Genomic DNA, 27,279 nt, shown 5'->3' with positions numbered 1-27,279 from the left:
GAATGTTTGAAATGTATTTATTTCTATGCCTACATCTTTTTAAAGTGACAAGGGCATTAGCAATGCTGAGGTTGAATAACAGCAGCAACAAGGTGGCTCCTACCACTTAAAATACAGTCCTAATATTAGTTATTAGTTGTGATATGTTCTTACATGCCATGGATTGGCCACAGGTGGAGTATATTATGTTACAATTAAATGCAATATAACATACAGTGTAAATCTGTCTTCAACCACATACCCTCCACAAAGGACAGGGACAGGACATAAGATGACAAAGGTTATGGGTTGAAATAAAGACAAGGACATTGCTTGTCAATTACCATTATAAGCAAACCAGATTCCATTTAGGGATAAATAATTTCATTTACTACAAATTAAAATAGACTTGGATAGTGAGAAACAAAGATAAAAATTAAAACAACATCTCCCCCACTGCATCCATTTTTTTAACTTAACTTTCACTCACAACTCCTCTATGCCAGAGTTGCCATATATGACTGTCATGTGAAAAGGGGAGATTTCCTTGTCCCTTGCTGTGGGGAGTTTTCCTTGACTCTCAGTGTTTTATTCGTCTGTCAGTTCCCCAGGAAAGCTGAGACCCTTGTGCTCAACTAGTCTGTCAGCATCCCATCATGGGGCCCCTTCACTGAACAGTCCTGCTGGATTGGAGGGCAGTTTGACTGACTTATTCAGGGAAATACACCAACAGCATAAGGGAGACTCCTCAGCAGGTCTTCCCACCTTATTCAAGTGTGTTACCCACTGCTGGCAGCTGCCAGCACCCGTGAAGGACTCACGCTGATGGGTTACGGAATTACGCTCTTTATTAATACAAAATTGTGACAGGTTATGGTTCGAAGACTGACGGTGATATTATCTGAGTGCAAGAATGTATTCAAAGCAATACACAGACAAGGCTTAATCCCAAATAAAAGTATTCAGTGCACATAGAGTGTGGTTCTTACCCAATAGGCAGAGAAAATAGGTTCGCACATCGACTGATCCCAGCAGTTACAATGGAGTCTTCCCTAACTTTTTGCTCACACTGAGTGAAAACAAGCCTCACGTTCAGCTGAAGCTATCAGAACTTGCAGGTAGCTACACGTGTTCTACTTAGTCAAAATATATAAATCCCTAGTAAAATAGAAAAGCTCAAAGAATGGCAAGGATACACATGCCAGATGCAAAACTACCATGCATGTGTGTGTTGAATACATAATTATGCTATGCAGCCAATTACTAAAGCCAGTAATACTGCATAAAAACACAGAACACACAGGAAAAATGCCAGGGCTTGTAAACTGTAGGTTGTAGCTGCTCAGCAACTGTGCCCTAAAGCTTAACATTTGCAGCAAGAAAGACGTGCTACTTGATTGCGTTGCCTGACCTATTGTTTGACTAAAGGTTGAACTTGTGGCTTGAGAATTCAAAGGGCCCTGGTTTGTGGGAAAGGCAGCCCTGGCAGGAAAAATGGCAACAGGGGAATGCTCAACTGCTATTTCAAATCAGTAGTTTCCTTCTGACTCTGCCAGTTGCACAGACCCCTGAACTCTCTCACGGCCTCTGCAGTCTTCCTATCAGTTTAAAATGGCAGTAGATGTTGATGCTTTGAGTCAGAGTCTTTGTTATCTTGAACTTCATGAGTCCATTATCAGATTCCAGCTAAAATAAAATTTACATTGCTGGCAGCTGACAAGTCCAGATTGCAAACTTTGACTCTTTCGTCTAGAGGAATTCAGAAATCATTCAGTGAGATCAACAGACTTACCAGCCAAAGTAACATTGACATTGCTGGTTTCATGAAAGCAAGGATTCATTTTAATACAGGTATAATTTCTCCCTTTTACACACATGAGTATGTTTTAATTTCATTTGATTTACATACTTAGTGCACAGGATGATCATTGTATGGAGTTATTTGGAAAACCTGAACAGTATCCAATTTGTGATCATATGATAGCAATACTTTCTTAAAAAAAAACACTGCTCCTTTTTCACTTCACTTCTTCCAGATTCTTTAATTTAATTGATCTCACACTCAGGGATCGAGTTAGGTAACAGCTATGCCCCTGAGATATCTTGGCAGATCTAACAAAAAATACATTGGCTTAAAAAGGAGCTATTCCTGTATCTGGCCTGTCCTTACTAAACTCCTTCAAAGCATACACTTCCATGCTCATATGGCTAGTTCAGATGGTTTTTTTGAGCTCCAAGAATCAAAGTGCAGCTAAAAAGTTTGCAAGAACTTATTAACACTGCTTTTAATGCATATTACTTATTATTTAACCATTATTCTCCACTTGTCTGCTTTGAATGCATATTATTTATTTAACCATTGTTCTTCACTTGTCTGGCAGGAACTAGATGTCTCTATTTGTCGACAAATGTCAGTTGGTCTGATTTTGTTCATAAATGTGAAATATGACCCTTACTTCTTTGTATTATCCTAGTAACTGAGTCATGTGAAATTACATTTCTCAGTGCATATGTAACTACTCTTTCATTTTATGCTTTCTGCTTAGAAGTCATAATCCTAGTGACATACATAGGAAAAGGACAGCTGCATATGCAACCATGCATATATTTTGACATATGGCTTGCATAGCTGACTAAAAATCAGGTAGCTTCAGTAATTAGCTACATAGGCTTTGGCATTTGCTGTGCAGTTATGACACCAAATATTTTTGCCTTGAATAGCCTTTGACGAATGGAGCTCCAGTGGCTATATCTAGACTCCATAGAAGACTGACAGCAAGAAATTATTTAGGGAGTAGAATGTTTTTATCACACAAAATATTAGCTGAGCAAGAGGTTAATAATTCTCCAGGGCAGAATGTCGGATGAAGGGATTTGATTTTCTGAGTCTTCTCTATCTGATCTCAGTTGCCTCACTGTGATCTTTCAAGCAGTCCATCATAAGAGTAAGTAGCACACCAAAATCAGAAATAGAGACTTTACAAAATGGCAATAATTTTGTATCCTTTCAAACTAAGGACATGATGAATTTTTTTTTGCTTCTAATTGTCTTCATATAAAAAACAACTTTATATGGACAAGGCATAGCAAAGGTAGATTTTGGATAAAAGAAGGTCGTCTTCTCAAAAGACATTTTGTAAGATGACTATATGTCTGCCTTGTTTTTACTCCAGTGACTAGAAAGCTTCTTGCTTAAATTTATTTGCAAACAGCTTCAAGGTTCAGCATGTGAGAAGAAGAATGTCATGGATGAGTATTCTGGGCTGGCTGCCCAAAACTTGTTATGATCGTTATACATCCCGCAAATGGTATGTCACAGTTTTCCCATTTTCATACATGAGTCTTTGTGTAAAAGGAGGGCTGAAATGTCTGTCTTGGAGTAGAATGATACAATCTCAAGGTAAATAATAAAAAGTCAACAACAAAATTATAAACTGATAGAAACATGAAATTAATTCTGTTTTCCTGATGCACTATGAAGACTGTTATAATAATCAAGCTAGCAAAATTCAAAGCTCTGAAAATAAATCCAGTGGTTAGCAATTCTTAAAATACAAAGCTGAGAGAAAACCTGAAACTTTTTCACTCTCACTTCAGAAGATATCTAAATCCTGAGCTCTCGGAATGGAGTACGTTACCTTGTTAACATTGCTAAATGTATTTCACTTGGGTATATTATTTGCAAAGAACTAGATTTTTTTTATTTTGTGTTCTTTGTAATAATCCTCCTAGTGTTTTTCAATGATCCATTTTTAAAACTTCTTGCAAAATTCTGTATTTTGTCTTCACTGATGATTATGCTGTTGATATTTAAGCTACTTCTTTCAGTGTTTCTGCTGCTGCCTGTACAGTGAAGGCTGCAATGGAAATTTGCCTCTTCACTTCTTCCCAGGCTTCATGTTGATCAGCTTTGTTTTCGATATCAAACATGGCATCATAGATCCCTGGGAAAGATTCTCCTGCATACTTGTTATGGCTGCTTGGAGCAAAGATAACATGTCTGCAGGGAAGATGACGGGAAAAATAGCAATATTCTGCATTAGAAAAATAAAACATACAATTTTCTGGATAAAACTAGTCTGTTTCTATACCATCTGTTAAACTCTTGACACTTAGGATGTAAATAAATAAGATTATTGCAGCAATAGTAGCTATAGTCTATGAAGCAAGAAACTAACATAAGCTACATTATGCCATGTGAATTCCAGAACTTAATAGCTACTTGAGATAAAATTGAGTCAAATATTTTCCTTTCCCTCATTTTAGATGAAATTAAAAGATTAAAAAAAAGCCAGCTAATTTTCTCAAAGATATACACAGTCTCCAACAGATACAGGTATGCTTTGAGATAGGAAAGCCAATGCTTTGACTGTTCTCAACATATTTTTAATCATAAGCTATGAGAGGTACAAGGATTGTAGATCTTAATTTCTCCTTCTGCAATTAGTTTTTAGTGGAATTTTTTAGTGGAAAGATTACTGTTCTGAATTATGCAGACTGGTAAAAGGATCAAAAACCTAGACTTGATTTGACTGCCTCTCAGATAAGATTTACTTCTTGAACTGGATGAGAGGACCACTGAATTCCCTTCACTGCTGTTGTAGTGCTGCCCTCCACACTGCATTTGCTAGCATGACTGTTCTCTTATAACTGATCAAATTGCAGTACTTGAATTATACAGTATTTCACTTTCAAATAATAACAACTTCCTATAGACTCTTTACCACTAAAATTACTTGAAATGAGTCCAGGGCTTAACTTTAGATCTGTTTAGAAGCCAGTGAAATCAATAGAAATGATCTGAATAGGTTTCCAACAAGACTCTTCCTCATTCTGTATAATGTATCTCACTGAAGTTTTCCCCAGTATTGTTTTCCCTTTTTAACCTTATTTGTTCTGTTTAATCTACTTTTACTGTGTTGAATAAAATCATTATAACTCTATTTAGAGACCTGTGAATCTTAACAGAATTCTTATAGGGTATTCCAGGAGGAAAGTGAAAAGTAACCATTCCTCACCTATAAAACGGCCTTCCAGGTAATCCAAGGGGATCGATAAAAGCCCTTTCCAGAAACATGAGCTGATCATTTAGTGATCTGACAGCAAGTAGGCTAAAAATAAAAAAGGAATATGTTAGCTACAGACTGTTTGACTTGCTCTTAGTCCTGTGCCCCAGCATTCACATCTCTGGATTTATGAAGGGCAGTGTTCTATACTAACAGTGTTTCTACACTAACACTGTCCAGAGAATTATGTCTTCGATTTTAGGCAACAGATCCACAATGTTGAACTTAAAGAGTAGCCCAAAAAAGCCCATGTCAGCTAACCTGCAAAGAAGAATTATGCTGATCTATTGTGAGACAGTTTGGTTCACAACCTGAAAGTCTCTTAAAGTTGTTTTTAAAGACCAAGTAATAATGTCAAAGAAGACAATTTCAGGTATTTTCTCTCATGTTGCATCTTACTCCTTTATCTCCTTTCCATGAGGATACTTAAGCAGACCGTTCTCTTCTTTTGTACAAAAGTTTTCTAAAGACCCTATTTCCCACAAAGCCAGCCAGTCATAAATTACTTCAATAAAATCTCATTTGTTGTAAAATCACAACATCTGAAAAAAAGTAACCTTGTGATGTTAGAACCAACTCTTGAGTCATCCAAGAATTGTGGTTTTTTGATGGTAGATTTTAAATTCCCTGGAGCAGAGACCATCTGTGTGTGTGTACTTTGAATAGCTCTAAGCATACTACTGATGCTTAACAAATAAAAGAATCATGAAGAAGATTATACCGAAAATATGTGGGCTCGGTAGTTTACATCGAACTTATTGTAGAGCTTTGAAGGCATTCATCAATAAAAAATGGTAAAATTTATACCACCATAAGCCTGGAGTAACTCTACTACCATCAATAAATTTTTTTCAAGTTTACAGTGGTGCAAACAGAAACTAAAACTGGTTAGTTGAATTAAAACTTAGATTTAGGCCATCCACCAATAAAACCATTTTGAAAATGTCACATACATGTCACATGTCATAAATGTCATCTTTTACATAAGAAATTATTGTTAACTCATCTTGAAAGGTGCTGCCATTAAAAAGATGGCTTTTATTCTCAGTTAGTGTTCCATAAGGGTAAGCATATGGCTAGATTAGATTCTTCCCAAGAATTGTAACATACACATATGTATATACAAAATGAAGCTTGGTTTGTCATTCTGGGCATGGCCTACAAGGAATAAATTACAAATTAAGTCAAATGCAAATTAAGCCTTTTGGCATAGGTGGTACATAAAACTTCTTGATAGCTCATCAAAAAGCTTGCCCCAAATACAGCTTCTTTTTTATCTTTTTTCCATTAAGTGGTACCAAGCGACTGTGCCTCTGAGCTCAGAGAACTACATGCAGCATTTGACTGGAAAAAAAAAGGAGTTAAACTTACTTATTGATATCTGTTTGTTGCAGTCTCTCATGAAAGCTAGCAGCAACTTCTGTAAAATTCTTCACAGCTGAAAAGAGAGCATCTGGAGGGAGCAGGAAGGAAGCAATTACCTTCATATTCTAAAGACATAATTTAACAAATAACATTCTACAAATTAAAGGTTTATCTTTCACTGTAATCATGATCTATTAAGTGTCGGTGAAGGAAAATCAGATGACCCCATATTCCTACATTAAAAAATATGTAATTCTGTGTTAAAACCTGCCTTAGAGACAGTAGAAATTAGCACTTTTGTGACTATTGTTTATTATTTACAACTTGAAGAATATAAAGAAATATCAAAAACTGGATTGTGGACTGCCAAAACCAGACTGTTCATAAGTCTGAGATTTTATAAACCCCAACAACCTATGTTTTACTGTTATGTCCCTCCATACAGGCAGAGTATATGTGTGGGTGTGTGTGCATGTGCATGCACGTAGCTGATATTGGTCATTAGCAGCTAAATCCTAAAGTGAATACAATATAATGTTGTCAATAAAACAGAGGCTTCTGAGGCAGAGAATTATCCAGCACTAGAAGCTGCAAAGCAGTATGATTATTTTTAAGGAACCAAGACAATGATACATTGTTGTCAACATTGGTGGATCATACACAGGTCAAAGTACATGCAACTGCAAGTGTCAGCTCTATTGGGCAGTGGCATATTCTCTACACAGGCATACTAGTGACAAAATATTCACATTTCAAATTCTTGGAGGGTGTGGCTCGTTTTATTTACTGTTCATACAGCACAAAGTAAATACCAGGCCATGACTAAGACATACATTACTATACTAGCATTAATGGAGGAGGAGCGTGATGAAAGACTGTACGTACCGAAGGATACGTTGTATGTTGCCAGTTCATCTTCATGATTCCTTGACAAATTATAGATGATGTGAGCGTAGTTGCTCACAGCTGATGCATAATCTCTGCAGTCAAAAGGAAGCACAACAGAGTTGGCCAATTCAAACACCAGCCCTCCCCGTACCTGAGCTACTGTCAGATGATTTTTGAAAGTGGGATCATAGAACTGCTCCACAATTTCATAGGTTTCATAGACACTGTGGTAAACTGGATAGCTGCTATATTTTTCTGTGTTCTGAAACAAAAATACCAAAACAAAACAAAACTATTATTCAGCTATGGATACTTCAGCGTGGCTTGTAAACATTTGCTGTGGGATTCAAGGCACAGTAAAGTTAAATTCTTAAAGTCAAGTTTGTCTGACTGATACCAAGTTGAACATTCTTATTTATTACATATTTTTATTGAGGTAGCACATAGAGTTCTAGTAATTAGATACCATTCTGACACACTAAACTGAACTAGCCCAAAAAGCTGGCAGTTTAAATGGTTCCACTACAGGTGATGTTATTGAGGTAGTTACTGGGGAGACTAAATTACAAAGACACAGACTTACCCAATTTTTACTGTAACGTGCTCTGCCTGAAGCGATGCCAAGACGTTGAAAAAAGACTTCAAAGTCATTGCCAGAACCCAGTTTATTTATTCTTTTAACATGAAAGAGGAAAATAACTTGAGTGACAATACTTAAAGTATAATTTTCATTTGCTTCCAAGTACCGTGTCAATTATTTATTCAGCAGTCAGTCACTATACACTACACAGTCTTCTCCTAGTATGCTCCTTTTGTCACTACACATGAATTGCTTCTGACCCCCACATTACATGCATCACATCAGTTGCATTCTTGGAATAGCAAAGTAATCATTCTCAGGGTCAGAAATATCCAGCTCTCAGGAGGAGAATTTCACTCACTGTCTTTTATCACTGACAAGAATCAATGACCTTCCTCCTGCTGAACTTCCACTATCCCAAGCTCTCAACTGAGAAATCACAGAAGTATCAGCATGGCTTCATAGAATAAAATCAGTCATTGAGATTCCATAGACACCCCCTGGTGAATTTGAAGGACGGTGTTGTAAAATCCTGCCTGACGTGCCCCCCAGACTCCCAAATTCAGAGGCCTTCCAGCAGACTGGAAGCAAATGCAAGGGAAAGCTGCTGAGTTAGCATCTTGTGTGCCTGCCACTGGCTTGTGCATACTGCTCTTATTTGTCTAAATTTCTATAAACTACAAGAACACTTTTCATATATAAAGCCTTCTGTTCATCGACAAAGGCAGGTTCGCAACACTATTGTACAATAGCATACCTAGCAATAGCAATCAATAAAACTCTGAAATTCATACCAGCTCAGAAACACACCATTTCTTTTAAGCACTCAGCTTTTCAAATGGGTATTTCTTTAAAACCCACATTATACAAGTTATAATAACGTTTGGTATATAATTTATGTTCTTTTGTCACTGACCTGGGGACCTCTTTATATTCTCTTGATGGATTTTTTTTATACCAGCTCTCATAAAGAGATTTTCCTTCAAAACCCTCATCAGGACTTGGTATCTAGAAAAAGACAAAGGGTACAATTTTAAATGTTACCAAGCAACAAATCAACAACCTGTCCTCACACGAAAGACTCTGGGCAATGACTAAGTCACAGTCTCAAGTCCCTCAGCCTTTCTTCATTTCCATTTTAACACTTCAGATGCATAGCATTTTCCAGAGGAATGATTTATTTTCTAAAACATAAGTAATTTTAGATGAAAGAAAACACAAGGAAAGGAAAACATTTCAGGTGAATATTTACATTCTGATGTTTCTTTATGAGATTTTCAGCTATTTAATTTAAATATTCAACAAAACAATCCCTCACAGAACAAAACTTCTGGCTTTACTTGGGAAAGAAATTTCAATTTTGTCTTACTTTAATTCAAAACTGTTTCTACCTCGTTTTAGTTCACAAAAGTTATGTTTATGAATCCAGAAGCAACTTTAGATGGGTAAAGTGCACAGTACCTGGTGTTTATGTCATCATAGCTGCTAGAGAGGTATATAAATCACAATTATCCTAAAGCTCATTCCTATCACTCTGACTACTTTGAAGGTAACTGAGCATCATCTTTCCTTTATATCAGTGGAATGCTGAGGTTTTATTATCTTGAATCTATTATTAATATCTCTTCTACTATTAATATATATATAACTACCTAGGAATAGGAACCGAATTAAAACTAATATATTTGGAGTTGTGTCCATTAAGCTAATTGTTTGTACAACAGTTATAAGACTTTTTACCAGATTAACTTTGGATGGGATCACATGGGACATGCTTCCTGATCAGCATTCTCTTCAGATATCAGCTACCAACAGGCTGTGGTTATATGCATTCATCAGCCTCTGTTGTCGCTTCCCAGCTTGAGGAAGGGTTATGCAATGCAACCACTTTCACTGGTATTTAGGTCAACATTCTAATGATGGCTCTTGCTGTCCAAACTGAGACCCAACTGACCTGATTTTCTGACAGTTCTGAAGACTTGCATTTAGCACAGGTTACCATGGGAACGGCAGGTGATCAGCTCTTCTGCAGTTTATGACAGAAATACCTTTATCTGGGCACTTGATTTTTACAGTTACATTTTAGTCGTTGTACTTTAATTGCCAGAAAATTATTATAATGATTTACTACCTTTTATTTACTTTTGCACCAGTCTAATGCCAGTTTCAAAAGACAATAAATTATCAACACTAGAAAAGCCAGATGGTTAAATATATACAGCAGACAAAGACAGATAAAGTAGATTTATAGAATATATATAGTAGATGAATGTATATTATATATGCATTTAAACACACAAAAAGACCAATTAAATGTTCATTGTTTAATATAGTTGAACAGGAAAAACACCCCAGAAACAAAATGACAGCTTCTAAAGACCCACTCCCAAAGCAAGGAACATCTTACATGTAAGATGGTGAGGCTATTTCCTAGAGAGAAAGGTCCCTACCTATTAAGAGAAAGGTCCCTACCTCTTAATTTTATATGCCACACAAATATGTGTGAGACCATCATGGTCAGTGCCAATGAATAACTAACAGGGTACACTGAAGCTGAGCACACTGACCAAACCTGGCATGTCATATCAAAAACAATACAGTAGTAGGACTAATTTCTTCCCCTGCCTAAAGGGAGTCAGAGTCTCCCATTACCATGAGCACTCTAGTAGTTGATCTGGGCAGCCAGGTTTGTGCTTATTTCTGTCCTCTGGTTCACAGCATTCTTTCATTCTTTTGTTCATAGAAGGAATGCTTTCACAGAAGTGGCAAAATCCCTTAATCCCAAATAGCTAATAATTTAAAGATATAAGCTTGAAATCCCCTTGGCCCTTCTGGGAAAAAGCTCCAATTACTTATTGACCTAAAGGGGATACTGCAGCCAGAAAAGAAATATCTGACACCACATTTCATAGACAGAGCTCCATCAACTGAGTGAGCACTGAACATACTGGCTAAAAATTTCAAGTGATATTACCTCTTTAGTCAGACTGTACACCAGACTGTACATCAGTGGTGTGCAATCCACTCGCAGTGTGTAGTTTCCTGAAAAACAGGAAAAACTATTTGAAGAAGGAACTTCCACTCAGTTGAAACCTCATGCCATTATTTGTTAATAATTAAGGGACTGGAGAGCTACACTATTAATGAGGAGCAAGCTGAGAATCATAGAATCATAGAATCAACTAGGTTGGAAAAGACCTCCGAGATCATTAAGTTCAACCCTTGATCCAACACCACCATGGTTACTAGACCATGACATTAAGTGCCACATGCAGTCGCATCTTAAAAACCTCCAGGGATGGTGAATCCACCACTTCCCTGGGCAGCCCATTCCAATGTCTGATTACTCTCTCTGTAAAAATTTTTTTCCTAATATTCAATCTAAACCTCCCCTGGCCCAGCTTAAGACCATGCTCTCTTGTCCTACTGCTGGTTGCCTGGGAGAAGAGTCTTCCTGTGATCTTGTCAGTGCATTTGTATTGGTTATGATGAATTTCAGCCCAGCTTTTGAAGAAATTCTTCAGAGCTTTTCTTATGTCCCTGTGATTATTATGCATGTTATAAGAGGAGAAGCTGACTCTGAAGAGTTCCCATAGAACTCAGGGCCATAACACTTTTTGTCCCTCCGTATGACTTCCCAAATAGTGTAGCTACTGTAAGGGAAAAAACAGGAATATTTGAAGGATACTTTATGATCCCAGGTGACAGTTTCTCTGTAGCACTAAACCTGCATTATATGAGAAAACTGTTGTTTAAACATGTTTCAAAATGGCTTTTTGTGGTCTCCTTTCAAACACATGTTTCTTCTTCCCAACACCCCCCACAGCAACTGTTATCTCCCATGCAGGAATGTCCTGGGAAGATGTCCTAAGGTGTTCTCATTGGACCTTGTTAACCCCTTCCTGTGATTGGGTGTTCCTGTAAGCCCCTTGAGACTTTTAATTGGTTACTCTGTAAATCCTCCTAAACCCTATAAATGTAACATCCCCAACAACAAACGCTCTCTTGCCTCCTCTCCACGCTGGTGTGCTGTCTCTGTGCCAGCCATGAGACCACGTGGGTGGAAGGAGGGGAGGGCACCTCTCCCCTCCAGGCTCAGGGCCTGAAGAAACCCCTGATGCTGGAGTTCCCTTTCCCTATCCTTCAAGACGTCAGAACGGTTCCTCAGATGGAAATGGAACTAGAACTGGGCCGCCCCACACCATGGGGGGAAAGGGATCCAGATTTCTCCCCATATCCACTTCTGAATTAATGCAACAAAATGATCACATTGAAGGTCTAATGAATTTCCAGGCAAAATCCCTCCCGGTCATACCATCACCATTTCTGTAAAACACAAGTCTAAACCATGTACCTTCAACTGAAGAATCTGCATTGATATAAGCCACTCCTCGTGCTTGCAATACTTTGGCATTTTCCTATGAGAAAGAAAAAAGGAAGAAAATGCTAACAAACTTTTTTCCCCCAGAACTCTTTTCCCACTCACAAAACAAACAGCTGTTTCATAGAAAGACATCATATACTACATGGAGCAGTACATATACATTCAAAAGGAAACTAAAGAAAGAAAGAAAGAGAGAATGTGTGTGCAAGGAAAAGAGGGAGAAGGAGGAAAGAAGTGCTGCTTTCTAGTACAGATTTCTCAAAGAGCAGACATATGCACATTTCTTTTTGAACACTGCTGTTTTACCTCAGCCCACTCTGTTGATCCTAACAAGCCAAATTCCTCTGCATCCCAGCTTGCAAATATCACTGTTCTCCTTGGTCTCCATCCTGCACAATGAAAGACCATGAAAACTATATTACCAAACCAAAGGCTGTTTTTCGCATGATAACTAATGTGAAAACAAATGCCAGTTTGGGAGGGTCTCATCTTGTATCACGATCTGTGGGGAAAGAGACATGTTTAAGGAATTTTAACACCAACTTCAGTAACCTAACATAATAATGATTTGTTATTGTAGCAATCTCACCTCTACTTCAATATTGTGCCAAATGATGTATTCTTTCTTGTCTCTCAGTTTAATTTCAAGAAAATTTTCTAAAATTTAAAACTCTGACCAAGGAAAAATAATGTGCAGTGCACAAATTCTTGAAAGAAAGATTTTCTACTCTTTTTGCTCTGTTCAGTTTAGTATACATTGTATACCAGTGTCTACTTTGACAGAAAAGTGGCATGTTTTCATATCTATTATTGAATTTCTTTGACTTGTCTTCCAAATGCCAAATTTTAAAACCTAAGGAATTCCCTGTAACTTTGAAAGATCACCTTCAAAAGAAAGATCTTTCACTTGAAGTTCTGCATCTGATTTAAACTCAGGACAAATAGAATAGGCTCTATTGCCCCGCCTCTGTATCTCAGCCCAAAGTTTTCTTTGAAGCTACTGGAAATTTTTGATCTTTTATTTCCTTTCTTTTTTAATTTTTAATTTTTTTTCCAGTTTGAATTCCAAAGACAGCTTCCCCTGATATCCAATAACCAGGAGAAATGGAACGAAAACTAAATGTCAATAAGCTTTAAGTGTAATGTGTAGGCAATGAATGCTTCTCTAACACGGCATTTGCATTGTCAGAGTTTCTTTCCATGGAATGTCAGATAAGGAGACAGCATTTGCTCTGACAGGAGCAGAAACTTGGTGCAGTTGACATTTGTTCCTATTCTAACGCAACTGAGCATGAGGTATTTTTAACCATTACCTCCTACTACATTTGCACAGCTCATTCTCTGTATTAGACAGACATCCTTTATTTATTCTTGGGTCTGTCTGCAAGCCACAGTTAAGCGCTGAGAAAGCTCTCAGTGTTGCCTTCACGAAGCCTTTATCAGTCCATGACTGTATCAGTTTTATAAGACCATTGAAACATCCAGTCTGACCATCCCCAAATACACAGTAATCAATTGTACCTGAACATCATGTTTATTTCAGCATTTCCCATTTTTTGTTTTGTTTCCCTCTGGGTGTACTTTCTCTTGAGCAGAAGTACCTCTCATATAACAAAGTTGTAACTGGAATTAGATAACATCTACAGAGCAGCATGGTTTATTCTAGACATTGGTGAGATAGATGTATTTAATTTTAAGCATATGTTTAAATCTCCGTGAAATCAATAGGCACTGCTGAGAGCAGTTACTTTGATGAGCTTTATTACCTTCCTTTTTCAGTTTTCCAAAGCTCCTCACAATCTCATGAACCACAGCTGCCCCACTCTGAGGATCAATGCCACCAAATACCCATGAGTCACGGTGGCCTCCCAGGATGACATATCTGTCTGGAGAAATTATTTTGGAGGTTTACTTAAGAAAACTTTTTTCTTGCCATAGAGCTGCTAATTTGAAGTAATTCTTTTCCATATATGTATCAGGCAACAGAGATTAATAATTTGTAATATACATGACAGAAAGGCAAAACACATTTTAAATCTCTAAAGACATTTTTCTGTATTTGTCAGTCAATGCTAGAGAATTTGTCAAGCAGAATAACTGAATCCCACAAGACTAAAACCTCTTAAATTCCATAGCATTACTTCTATTATTAGATGTACTGCAGCTTTTCTCTAAAGATAGAAGCATCTTTCCGCATTTTACAGTAGCATGTTTCATGGTGAAGCTGATCCACTAATTATATCTGTACAGCACACAAATTCACAACATTAGGGTGTGCTGAATGCAGTATTTCTCTGAATTTATATAATCAATCATAAAAAGTGTTGTTCAAATCATGACAGAGATGTGATTATTAAGATCAAAGTCAGAATAGATCTCTGTGCAGCTATAATATGGTTAACAGTTGTGTTTCAGGCACAAGGTGAATGCTGCAGTTACAAGATAAATGCTGTTATCATCATCCTAGGGAGATCTATCTATCTGGGGGGTTTTTTTGAGTATAAAATCACACTGGTTACAAGAGACTATAGGACAGACAAAAAGTCAATAGTGGTGGATATAGTCTCTTCAGATGGAATGCAAAATCCATTCCTGTGTTTAGTAGGGAAGAATATCCACCTAAGAATATTCTTCCAATTGCAAAGTTATTTGCCTGAAGACAAATATTTTCCATATTGGACTCTCCCTTGAAAATCAGCATTCACAGTGAAAGTGCTGACATACCTTGAACCATATGAAAGCTGATGCAATAAACATTTCAACACCAATGACCATATAGTGCAATATTTCAGAGAAAACTATATTCTTCACATCCCCCTTGTAACTGTGAAGTGTATCTAGAGGTCACTTCTCATTCACATTATGCTGAAGACAAATGATTTTACCTGGTTCCACTGTGCCTCTGATAGTACCAATCACATTGTAAATCCTTCTTACTTCGTTGTTGTTATGAATGTGCATTTTCACCTTTCTAGTGTATTGGAAAGAAAATACAAAGAGAAAAATCCACCAGATTAGACAATAAAACATCTTGACACCTTTCAAAAGTATAAATACGAATGATAAGGAAAGCATTTTGACCAACTTTAACCTCTATTAAACTAAGGTAGGTCTGAAAATATTTCAGTGGAGTTTTTTTTCTGGATTTATACCTGTGGAAATGAGAAGAGCATTCAGCCCTTGATAACTATGTAATATTTCTGATGTCAATAAGATTTATACAGACAAACAGGATCAGAACTCCAAATTCAAAGATTTTTTGCTAGCAGTTAATTTTTAAATTTAGAAGAGTGAAAGAAAAATGAAAACCATCTAATGTTGAAAAGGTAAATAGTTCTAGTATTCTAGAGATTGGTGCAAATCAGAACTGACTGACTCCATGGCTGGGTTTAACCCCAGCCAGCAACCAAGCCCCACATAGCTGCTTGTTGCCACCAGCAGGATCAGGGAGAGAATTGGAAGGGTAAAAGCCAGAAAACTCGGGGGTTGAGATAAAGACAGTTTAATAGGGAAAGCAAAAGCCATGCACACAAGCAAAGCAAAACAAGAAATCAATTCACTGCTTCCCAGAGGCAGGCAGGTGTTCAGCCATCTCCATGACAGCTGGGCCCCATCGTGTGTAGCAGTTACTTGTGAAGACAAATGCCATCACTCCAAATGTCCCTCCCCCTTCCTCCTTCTTCCCCCCACTTTATATACTGAGCATGATGTCATACGGTGTTGTCATGGTTTGAGATGGCCTCCCTGGGAGTCAGGGGCTCAGAGGTGACTGGGTGCCAGGGCAGTGTTCCCTGGAGAGCCATCACCACTCGTCTTGTTCGCTTCTGCGAATCATATATACACAGCAAGGGAAGCTGTTGGCATATCTCTCTGTTGGTGTCTGCTGCATGTAGGTGTAGAAGGCCAGGGGGTGGCTGGGCTCCTTATTCCCCACTCTGGGGGGAGAGGGGAGCCCTGCAGCCCCCCAACTGTGCCTAGGCCAGAGTTAGAGACAGCATTGGAGTGAGTGAGTGTTTGTGAGGGACGTGACTCACAAAACAACTGGTAAGCGAGGAGAGAGAGGCAGGTCTTGCAGCCAGGCCCTCTTCTTCCCCCCCTTTGCAGCCAGGCTGCAGAAGGGGGGTGTTTTTCTCTCTCACTGTTTAAGTGAGAGTGGATGCAAGGCTTAGTATTGAAGCTGAGCCAAGAGACCGGCCCGAGGAGGCTCGATTGCCAGAAGAAAGAGTTGTGATTCATTGTAACATGTTGGAAGAACTTCAGGCAAGAATTGGAGATGGGCCAAAGAGCTCAGGAGTTGCCCTGCCGAGGTTTTGACTGGGGGCAGCCGAAAACTGACTCAGAGGACGCTTGATAAGCTGAACTACACTGCAGCAGCCTACGATCCAAGGTATGAGACTGAGAGAGATCACACAACAGAAATGACACAGGACCGAGGAGAAAGGACTCAGAGCTACCTTCTTGAACTTCGTAAGAAGAAGGGACTTCGGCAAACAGATGAAGGTTGGTTGGGGGGGAGTGTTCAGGGGCCCCGAACACTCCCACGAGAGAGAGACTGCGTTACATATCAGCCTTGGAAGGCTTTTCCTGGACTAGAGTAAAAGGGAGAAGCTTCGAAGGGACTGAAAAAAGTGTAATATATATATATATATATATAGTTGCCTTTAGTTTGTATAGTATTTATTTGTGTAAAATAAATATATATACTTCTCCCTTCCCCTATAAAAGCCTCTGGCCTGAAAGTTTTCGGTGTTGGGATAAATTGTGGGAAGAGGTGGGGGGAAGCCTGGAAATTGGATTCTGGATTTCTAATGTGGCTCAAACTGCCACAGGTGTGGAATATCCCTTTGGTCAGTTGGGGTCACTTGTTCCGGCTGTGTCTCCTCTCAATTTCCCCTGCACCCCCAATCTCTTCAACGGTGTGGCAGTACAGAAAGCAGAAGAGGTCTTGGTTCTGTGCAAGCACTACTCGGCAATGACAAAAACATCTCTATTATCAACCTTGTGTTCATAACAAATCCAAAACACAGCCTCATACCAACCACTGTGAAGAAAATTAACTCTACCCCAGTCAAAACCACCACACTTCAGCACAGTCAATATTGCTGTGGCACCTCAGGCAGCAGAAAATCAGATAACCAGAGTTGCATCAAGAGACTTAATCTAAAATATCAAGAGCTGTTTACCTGTAACACAGCTGGAGGTGCAACAACTCAGCCTAAAGAGTTCATATGAAGTTCAGTATGAACAATAGTCATATGAAGTTCATATGGAGTCAAACACTTTATAACAAGTCAGTACATTGTACTCAGACAGTATGGAAACACCTGGACAGTCCTAAACTGTAATTACTAATTTAGTTTAAAAACAATCTGAAGCAATAAAAATGACGTTACAATTTAAGCTCTTCTTCTGGAAAACCTAACTTGTAGGTTAATACTGTTTTATATAAGTCAATAAGTAAGAGCAGAAGCTAGACTCATGTGAATTTAAAAAAGACAACAAAAGTTCTCAAAAAAAAAAAAAATCAGTCTTAACAAATAGTTTGTCAAAGGCTAGATGCTTTTCAAAGGAAACTGATTCAAGACTAGCTGGAAACCAAAGCAAGTAGGTCATATCCATCCAGTCAAGATGTAAATGTACTGAAGGTTTGCACTGACAGTATTTCAGCCAAAGAAATTGTCAAAATCAAGGGAATGATGCAAATAAACCCAATACTCCATCTTTGGTCAAATTCTATTGCTCTACCCGTCTTTTCTCTGATCCCAAGCATACTTTACTTAGGAAACAAAACTGACCTTGTAGAATAACTTGTTGTGAAACCAGGACCAACATTGTAAGATACATTCAAATTTCCTTTCCAGCTACTATCAGGTGGTGCATGTCCTCCCATATTACTATTATGAAAAAAAAATAATCATTATTAGTTACAGAAATCTTACAACAGCACCAAACACAAATGAAGAAACATAAATCACACTTTGTTAGGTCCCATTCACACAAAAACCACAGTGCATACAAACTGCGTCTTTGGTCCCTGGAACATTCTAGTATCTTGAACTGCATTTGCATTTGAATTAGCAGAGAGCAACTTGGGCCATTCTAACAATTTAACAGCATAGACAGTTGTCTTCCAGTGCCTGCCCCTGGACACTGCTTAATCCGGTAGCATAGACAGAGTTGATGTGTGTCAAAGATGGCTAACATCGAAGAAATGTGATCTTGTTCCATTGTCAAAGGCAATGTTTTCCCTGTTAACACAACTGGGAATGCAGTAATTCAGTGGATCGCAATCACCCAGACTTATTCACTTAAAGGACTTATATTTTTGACATGAACTTGTGAGAAACAAAGAAAATATTAAAAAGTATGATGGATGTTCTGTTCTTAGAAAGTAAAATACATTTATCGTAAATGAAAGCATATCTTTTACTGTAAATGCATGCTTCAGTCAAGCTTTATTCCATAGAACACTACGGCATGTCTTCAAGTCCTCAGTAAATTTTTTATATAAAAATATGATAGTAGAAATAACAAGAAGTTATGATGTCTCAAGACAAATGTGAAAAAAAGTATTTTAAAAGATTTAGATTTCATTCATAATTATTAAAAACAAGTTCCAGAATTATTTACAATTTATTGAAGAGAAATATCTAGCTACATCATATTTATACATATTAATCTGCTCTACCACTACTAGTTGGCAGTGGATAAAAGAGGTTTTTTAACCTATGCCTTTCTCATTATGAGCAGTTATCTTAATAACAGTGATAACAGGAATGTTTTAAAGAAAAGAGCATTTGGAGATATATTAGTCCCTAGAAGTTTGGAAGGAAACAGGAAAAACATTCGGACAGTGTTAATGAACATCAGGAATCCAAAACCACCAAAGACAGTAAAATTCTGCCTCCTATAAAAATAAATAGCTTCAATACTTCAGGAGACATCTGCATAGAGAACCAAGACAGATACTTTTTTTTCTGACTCGGTACTCAAACAGGCATCAAACTGAGCAGAATGACTGCTCATGTGATGTAAAACTCCTATGCAAACACATACCCAAGATTATATTCACTTATTGCCCTAAACACTTATCCATCATACTGTTGCCAACCCTGACATTTCCTGCTTTGCAACTCTACAGTTGACATAGATGATTACTGCTACATTTTCTAGGGGAATGATACACTTTCCAACTCAATCACATCTTAGGGTTTTTTTACTGAACTTACTTGGTTTGTTGAAATAATTATGGATTTTAATGCTGTCCACCAGCAAGCTGGTAGCCTGTCTCCATGCCACTTGCCCACTTAGTAAGTAAACTTACATGCAGATGTCTATTAAATCCCCTATGAAACTCCTGAGTTTCCTCAGTGTGCTTATATTAGTTCACCACCATCATATTTAAACAACATAACACACCTGATGAGAGAAAGCATACACTTTCGTTTAATAGAGGACAGTACAGTTACTGTCCCATCAAACATTCATGGCAAGTACTTCCCTGGACAAATGAATTACTTAATTTCTGATCTTTTTCACATGACAGGTCAGCCTCGAAAATTTTTACCTTTATTCAAACTGAGAGGCACTTTATAACTCCAGTATACTTGACTGACCACAATATATTACAAATGGTCCTTTCCAGATCACTGCATATATCTGATATGTAGCAATAAATAACACATTTACCTCCTACAGAGAACTTAATAAGAAACAAAACATATTTCAACAGCTACAGGAGGAGCACAGTACAAAAGTCTTTCTTCTCTTTTCAAATACTCCCATAACTTTCAAAATACAGGCTTCTTTAAATTGTTCATGTCACCCATGCACTTACCGCAGTAATGACTCTGCATCGTAATAGCCAATAGGATGAACTGGAATTTTTGGGAGACCTACACAACTGATTTTGTCTAATCGGTAGGTGTATTCTGAAAGCAAAGGACAAATATTTTCATATTTACAACTCTCAGACGGAATCTGTACAGTTCATAGCACCATCCTAACACTGGAGTCGGGGATAATCTTTTCACTTTCCTGGATATAGGACTGCCATTAATTGCATGTTTTCAGAGAGATACTAATGAAGGTTTTCCCATAGTGTTAATTTTTTGTGTTGAAACCCTTTTGCACAGAAGTTCAGACTAAGCTAAAGAAAAAGAGCAAAGAGGGAGTCCTTAGTCTGATGCTTGGAACATTCTGCTGGAAACTAAAACAAATTTGCCAGTTGATAACAAGATGCAGATAAAATCATATACACTGGACTACTGAATATTCTGGTTTGCTGTTTTTGTGAACAAAATGAAATCTAGGTTTTATTCTGACAAAGCTCAAATAGAAATCATAGTATTTTACAAATGAGAAACTTAATTTTTACAATGTGGACAAAAGCATATACGGAAAAGAATACTTTCCTCTTTAATACAACATTCACAGGGACCCTTTTTGAGGGAAGAAAACAGGGATTCATCTACGAGATCACTGACTCTAGCATGAGGAACGAGGAATCTTCTCCATGGTCTACTCTGCTGTGCTGCTCTTTTGAACATGTATCCCCTTCCAGTTCAAGTTCTGCTGGCTAGAGGCAACATTGCCCATCATTTAAGGACCCCTTTTCCTGAGGTGACTACCTCTCTTAGATATGCTGTCTCAAGTGCTGGCATGAATGGCTCTTAATGAATTTTAGTCAAAATGGTCTGGTTTAGGTGATAAATGAAAAAACTTAGGCACAGCTCAAGCAGCTAAGGAGGCACAAGATGAAGGTAATGAATATAGGTGAGCACTCTATGGTTTCGCTTAACGTTCCCTCACTTCCTCTCATGCACCACTTACACAGATGGCTTACTGACATGTAACCCAAACAAAGCAACAAAGACTAAGAAAAAGAGTGTTTTGTTACAAGGGAAAGAACATCCCCACCCCCTGCCCTTTCCTGATATCAGACCCTCAGAGCATGCCTTCTCTAGAGTCACTCACCTTTTGCAGGATAACCTGGTGTCAGAGGATCCCCTGCCCCATTCAGGTTTAATACATTGCCACGCTGGGCTCCTCCACCTGGAAGATTCCAGCCATTTGGATAGGGGTCTACTCCTGGGGCACAGTAATCAGCCGGGTCAGAGTACAGAATAATTCCCATGGCACCTGCCAATTCAGCATTCTTCACCTGCAAAGCACATCTCTGCTCCCTATCCAGTCCTTTACAGCTTGACCACAGAGTTCAAGGGGTAAAAGAAAGTATTATAAATTACAGTGATTTTTCCTCAGGGCCTTTTACAGTGCTTGGCTTAAGTAAAGTCTCATGCCATAAAATTTCCTGAAAAATATATATGCAGATATCAGGTTCCATATGAAAGTAAGAGGTTTGCTGTTGCTTTGACTTTTAGTTAGGAGATAACATCAGTGACATAGAAAACATCCTTTACAGTATTGCTACATAACCTGAGTTTGCATTCTGTCATCCAGGCCAATACAATCGACTGACTATTGAAATGGGAAAAACTGTATCACATCTATACAACCATATCTTTCAGTTAGGCTTCTATTTATCTTATTTACCTAAATGATCTTCTGAATGTATCTCAGGCTTCAGACTATAGAGGAAGATTGTTATTGGAGAGCTTAAAACTGTCTTTGGCTGTGAACAAGACTAACTCCAGAGTGCATAGTTTATTATGGAAAAAGGACTGACCTGCATGCTGTTTTAAAAGAGTTCTCGTGTGACTTTATTATTGTATAATATATGTCATTCTGACATCCCAATCTGGTTTGCTACTAGATATGACAGTGATGGATAGTGACTGAGTGACAACTAATCTTCAACAGTTTTAAATTTGGGTATTTAATTCAGAAACACCACAGCTCTCTTTTTTTCCCTTTTTTTATTTTAAGGAAATACAGTACTTGCCTTCATCATCTATCTTATTCTTGCACACCATTAGGAAGTAGAGAAATGACAGTATAGTTCTCCAGATTTTATACAGGCTATCAAATTCTCCAGTATATAAACAATCATAAGAAATACTACTGTAAGAATGAACATATCTGTTTGTGTCAGTGAGGGCATATAATTTCCAAACCACAGGAAAACTGCCTCTCTAGATATTAGTAACTCTGAGGTATTTGTGTTTCATTTTAAGAAAAGATTCATAGACAGTAATATCTTCAATTTTTAGGTGTTTTTCATTCAGATATTACTTTTAGGTATGGTAAACAATTTAGTGAAAATATTATCTGACCCAGAATATGAGTTATATGTCACTTTTCACTGGTGAAAATGGTATGTACGTAAACCAGTGAGTTATCTACTTAGAAGCTTCACACAAGATTAGTCAACAGCATATAATAAGAAGTGGCATTCCAGTGAGGAGATTCAGTGTTTGATATCCTTAGGTAACTGACAAATACAAACTATAGTCCTGCTCAAATTAGGGTCAAACTAATTGTTGTACAAGAAACAAATACACATAAAATAGACTCTCTTCTTACATCCCTGTTGAGGAAAAAACTTGAGTGTATGCCTGAAGTATGCAAAGGATTATGTCCTTTACTATCAGGTCATGGAAATCTGCAGAAAACTGTAGTTTAAAAATATTTCTATGACAGGGATATTGAATAACCAAATACACAATTTAAAATAGCCTCCATATAGTTATAGTCTCTGCCCAGTGTACAGGAACCATTATAAAGAAATACAATATAGACATTTTAGAGGACAGCTGAACCAATAGGGAAGAACAGCCTGTTTCAGAATTCAAGTGTATTACAATGTATACAACGTATAACAATGTTAGTGATATTTTGGAACAATTTATAGAATGCAAAGCCATATAAAAATATGAAACACTTTTCAACTTATTTACTTTTATCCTAGAAATGTATTACACACATATGAAATACATATTTGCTATCTTTGACTAAAATATCATCTTTGAACACAGCTCTATGAAAACTCAGTTACACTAAAATCTACAGAACTCTTTAGGTAAGTGCTTCAGTCTCTTGAAAACAAGCGAAGGGCAGCACAAGTAACACTTTTATATACAGGGATTACCTTGTTTCCTCTGAAGATCTTCCCATATCTGGCAATAACAATCTTTCCTGTACAGTTAATTCCCATTACACGTTCTAACTTAAAGAAGTCCTCGGTGCGGCCATAATTCACGTACACTAACTCACCCTGAAAGAAAAAGGCAGAATTTGAAATAATACTGTCAAAGAGCATGTCAAAAGGAGGATGTGATCTTGTAAGATTATAAACTTGGAACAATGATCTCCAGGACTGGCTCTAGCATGAATTCTTTGATCGTGAGGCAACTAGGTAGGCAAGTGACTTTTAATAGACTCCTACCATCCAAAGCTGCCAGACTTTGTGCACAACTGAGAATGTTCACATATGACTTCTGCTTAAACGCTCAAAGTGAGGCATTTACTTCTCTTCACAGTCTGTTTAAAACTGGAGTCAGTCTTGGATAGCTGGAGGTACTTTGGACACAGACACCACAGTAAAGATCAATTTTATTTTATGCAATAGAGTTCACAGATTAGTTTTAGTTTTTAGTAGAATGGGTTTTATCATAAAATAGAGAAACCAGCCTGGAAAAACTCAGAAGAGTCATGGATCTGCCAAGTGTTCCCACTGCAGAGCTATACACATGCTCCCTCCTGTGCTGTTCGTAGTACAGATGCAGACAACAGCTCACTGGAGAATGCTATTCCTAACAGATTCAGCTAAGTACCTGAACCTTTGTCAAACTATTACGTAATAAAGTGAACATAAGCATCATATTTTGAAAAGACAACCTGCCTTTAGGCATTGTTTTCATCAGAAACAAAGTTCATATATTTAATTCCAATAAAATCATTTTCTAAAGAAGGAAGCTGAAGCTTTCTAAATTTTTTTTTTAGCATTTCCCATATCTAATCACTTACTAGCTCTCCACAAACTAAATAAAGCAGTGAGGTTATTCTATCTTTCTTCAGGGATATGTTATGATAAAAGGTCAAAACCTATGAATTTTATCTTACATTATGTTCCGAAATTCCCATTGCAATTCTTGAAACACTCATTGCTCCTATATCCTAGGGTACAGATTATCTGCCTGGTTCTCCAGCATCCTTTGAGTATCTGAGGCAAACGAATACAGGATACTTTTTGTTTTCTGAACTTGGACAGCTTATTAACAAACTTCAGAAAGTACACGACTGATATATACTGGGTTGTGTGAGTAGAAGCATTAGCAGGTTTCCAAGTCAGATCGAACTTTAAAGCAGAAACTGGAGCGGATGACCTCAGAGAGCCCTGCCAACCTAAATTATTCTATTTTCAGGCAGGAAAAATATTAAGAACAACAACAAAAAATTCTAATCTTACAAAATATTAATTGAAATACCCTAATGATCATAGGCCAGAAAATTCCTATTACACAGGCCAGCTTTATGAAAGAAAGTCCATCAGCTGGTACCACCGGTACAAGAAAATAGGATTAGCATTAAATTCAGATCACAGCAACACTTTTATAGCCAGAAAAGCTAGCAAAAGCCTTTCTCAAGCATTCTCAACACTGTGCAGCTATATCTGTCAGTGTAAGTCTTGGGCAAGCAGCATTTTGAAATGGAGGTTTGGCTCATTGCCTGTGTAAATATAACAGTCTATTTGTTTGCCGAGATGGAAAATAATGCATAGTTACAGAAATGCTTGGGGAAGCTTATAGCAGCTAATATTAAATATTTATTATCATATTTTTAAGGAAAAAGAAAAATAAAATTCAGTTCTGATACAAACTAGAGAAAAAAATTAAACATATGTATGACCGCCTAATTTGAACATTGCTCCATTGCAATAATCCCAAAAACATCAGAGCTAGGTCATATTTCCTACTGGTGATAAGTCAGATTTTGAACTAAAGCCTAAGGAATTTCACACTATTCTGTGTTGCTCTCTGCTATTCTGTGCTATGTTACTCTTTTCTATTTCCATTATTTCTAATTCTGTCTCTGATTCTTTTTCTATTTCTCTTCCTACTTCTATTTCTCTTTCCGCTTCTACTTTTGTTTCTTTCACTCTTCTACTGTTACCTCAGGCATTCCTTGGGCTGAAAACGCACTGTAGGGTGGCACCACATCTCTAACAGCTTCATATCCTGGAGGAGGAGGCTCAGATAATGATGTGTTGAAAATCTAATGGGAAAGAAGAAAAGGAATAACATAAACCAGGTGATATAGAAAAAAAAGAAAAATTCAGACACATTTCATGAGTACTTGCAGTTTAAAGGACTCTGATTTTAGAGCTCTACATGAGGAGTGGCCAAAACTTTAGCAAGCACTGGGCAGCCTTTTCAGTAGGCAAGTTCAAGGTGTGATCTTACAAATCCCATCCGCATTCTTCACACAGAGTCCTGCGTAAATGAACACAGGGTCCCTTAAAGCTCATCCCTGGAGGTTCTACATGCACTCGAGTTGTTCTGTAATGAACTCATGTCTCTTGTGATAGTACATTTTGAGGCCTAAACGCTAATCTTCCAGAAACTGAATTTAGCACAATCGTCAATACTGTATAATGAATCAATGCAAAGAACGGTGCTGACCATGGTTTCTCTCCTCTTTCCTAAATAACAGAGAAATTTTAAAATGATTGACTCACATGAAGTAATTCTCTTACATAATTCACTTTTAATCAATATATGTCAGTGTGCTATATGAATCAGAGTAAATATTAGTATTCCTAGCACATACATTATGAAACAAAGATGCTAACTATAAAAGCAAACTGGAACCCCCAGTTTCCGTGTGCTTTGTATCAGGCCCAACATTAACTGAACAGAGGACAGCTTTCCCTCACAGTCTTCCCAGGTGTATGATGGTGATTTTGTTCCCTGGTTGGAAAAACTGGTGTTTTCTGTACCTCATTTCCATGCTCATCAATTATTGAGATGTAGTTGGGCTTAGTGTCATCAGGATAAGAGAGTAAGACATCATAATGAACTAACTGAACAGAATCCAAACCAAACGTCTTCCACTCAGCTTGGACTTGCTGTGCCAGATGCATATTCTCCTTCGTTCCTGCTAGGTGAGGAAGCTGTGTAAAATTGCTAGAGAAAAAGAAATAAAGGATCAGGTCAGGCATTGCAGCTTATAATCAGAACTCCTCTTAGCCTAGCTGGAAATAAACCCTCTAGAGATGATCAGATATACTCAGGCTAAATAAGGACCAAGGCTTCTCTGTATCTACACTTTTGCCTTTATAATACATAAATTGAGGTAAAGGGTTTCAGGCTGTCCAAAGCTAGCACAGATATTTGTATCTTCCTTGCAGCATGGTTTAGCAAGAATGGTGTGATGGCAACAGATACAGGGTCTTGTCCTTTCTTTACTCCTTGTCTTCTGAGTAACATTAGGCCTGTGCACTCCTATACACAGTAAGACTTTCATCGTGAAGTGATAAAAGAAATAAGTATAATTATCTTTGTGAATTCAACCTAGAAATGTGCATAATTACTCTGATCTTTACCTGAAATTAACTGGATATTCTCCTTGGATACCATTATTTTAATTAATTTTGGAACAAATACTGATTTGTCTGAAAGTTCACTCTGAGTTTGCCATGTTGGCAAGTAAGAGAGACTGACTTCTGATTGCTGTAAACAACTATAAACAAGGAACAGAAAAACTCAACAGTTTGTGATTTAAAAGTCAGGCAGCATGAATAACAAACAGTGAAAGAGACATAAATAGTGAACAGCCCATTGTCTGAAAAAAAAAAAAAATTGTTCAGACCACTGAGAAGGCCCAGTGGTGAAGTGAGCTGAAAAAACCATCAGCTGAATGAGGCTGACATCATGATTTCCTCCTTCTGTCATATGACCATGCCATTAACACACCATAGATGCTTGTGTGGCACCAGCTGGTGCTGGGGTATGAGATTAGGAAAACCTTAAATTCTTGAGTTCCACTGAGAACAAAGCCATCAAAGAAAGCACTTTGAAAGAACAATACACAGAGCAATAGAATAGCATAGCATA

The 27,279-nt window shown here is 37.6% G+C and overlaps 1 protein-coding gene across 5 annotated transcripts in view; it reads right to left on the bottom strand.

Annotated features, from left to right (window-relative positions):
* Nucleotide 1: 1 nt before the first annotated feature.
* The window catches only part of LOC135409459 (glutamate carboxypeptidase 2-like), a 31,328-nt gene continuing 4,050 nt past the window's right edge, over nucleotides 2–27,279 (bottom strand). For 3 of the 5 annotated variants that reach the window (XM_064645026.1, XM_064645021.1, XM_064645025.1), the window contains 17 exons: nucleotides 26,163–26,349; nucleotides 25,337–25,438; nucleotides 23,313–23,438; nucleotides 21,239–21,425; nucleotides 20,100–20,193; nucleotides 18,058–18,156; nucleotides 15,148–15,233; nucleotides 14,029–14,148; nucleotides 12,569–12,651; nucleotides 12,233–12,296; nucleotides 10,853–10,920; nucleotides 8,795–8,886; nucleotides 7,882–7,972; nucleotides 7,296–7,560; nucleotides 6,417–6,498; nucleotides 4,998–5,090; nucleotides 2–3,979 (listed from right to left, as the gene is read on the bottom strand). In XM_064645026.1, coding sequence (XP_064501096.1) covers nucleotides 3,790–3,979; nucleotides 4,998–5,090; nucleotides 6,417–6,498; nucleotides 7,296–7,560; nucleotides 7,882–7,972; nucleotides 8,795–8,886; nucleotides 10,853–10,920; nucleotides 12,233–12,296; nucleotides 12,569–12,651; nucleotides 14,029–14,148; nucleotides 15,148–15,233; nucleotides 18,058–18,156; nucleotides 20,100–20,193; nucleotides 21,239–21,425; nucleotides 23,313–23,438; nucleotides 25,337–25,438; nucleotides 26,163–26,349 — 2,029 coding nt within the window. In that variant the 3' untranslated portion in view covers nucleotides 2–3,789. The remainder of the gene's footprint in view (nucleotides 3,980–4,997; nucleotides 5,091–6,416; nucleotides 6,499–7,295; nucleotides 7,561–7,881; nucleotides 7,973–8,794; nucleotides 8,887–10,852; nucleotides 10,921–12,232; nucleotides 12,297–12,568; nucleotides 12,652–14,028; nucleotides 14,149–15,147; nucleotides 15,234–18,057; nucleotides 18,157–20,099; nucleotides 20,194–21,238; nucleotides 21,426–23,312; nucleotides 23,439–25,336; nucleotides 25,439–26,162; nucleotides 26,350–27,279) is intronic. The other 2 variants (XR_010428220.1, XM_064645024.1) reach the window with 2 other exon arrangements.

This window comes from Pseudopipra pipra, chromosome 2, assembly GCF_036250125.1.
Source record: "Pseudopipra pipra isolate bDixPip1 chromosome 2, bDixPip1.hap1, whole genome shotgun sequence".
Lineage (NCBI taxonomy): Eukaryota > Metazoa > Chordata > Aves > Passeriformes > Pipridae > Pseudopipra > Pseudopipra pipra.
Note: the sequence above shows the minus strand (reverse complement) of the source record. Positions and strands in the feature narration are given on the sequence as shown.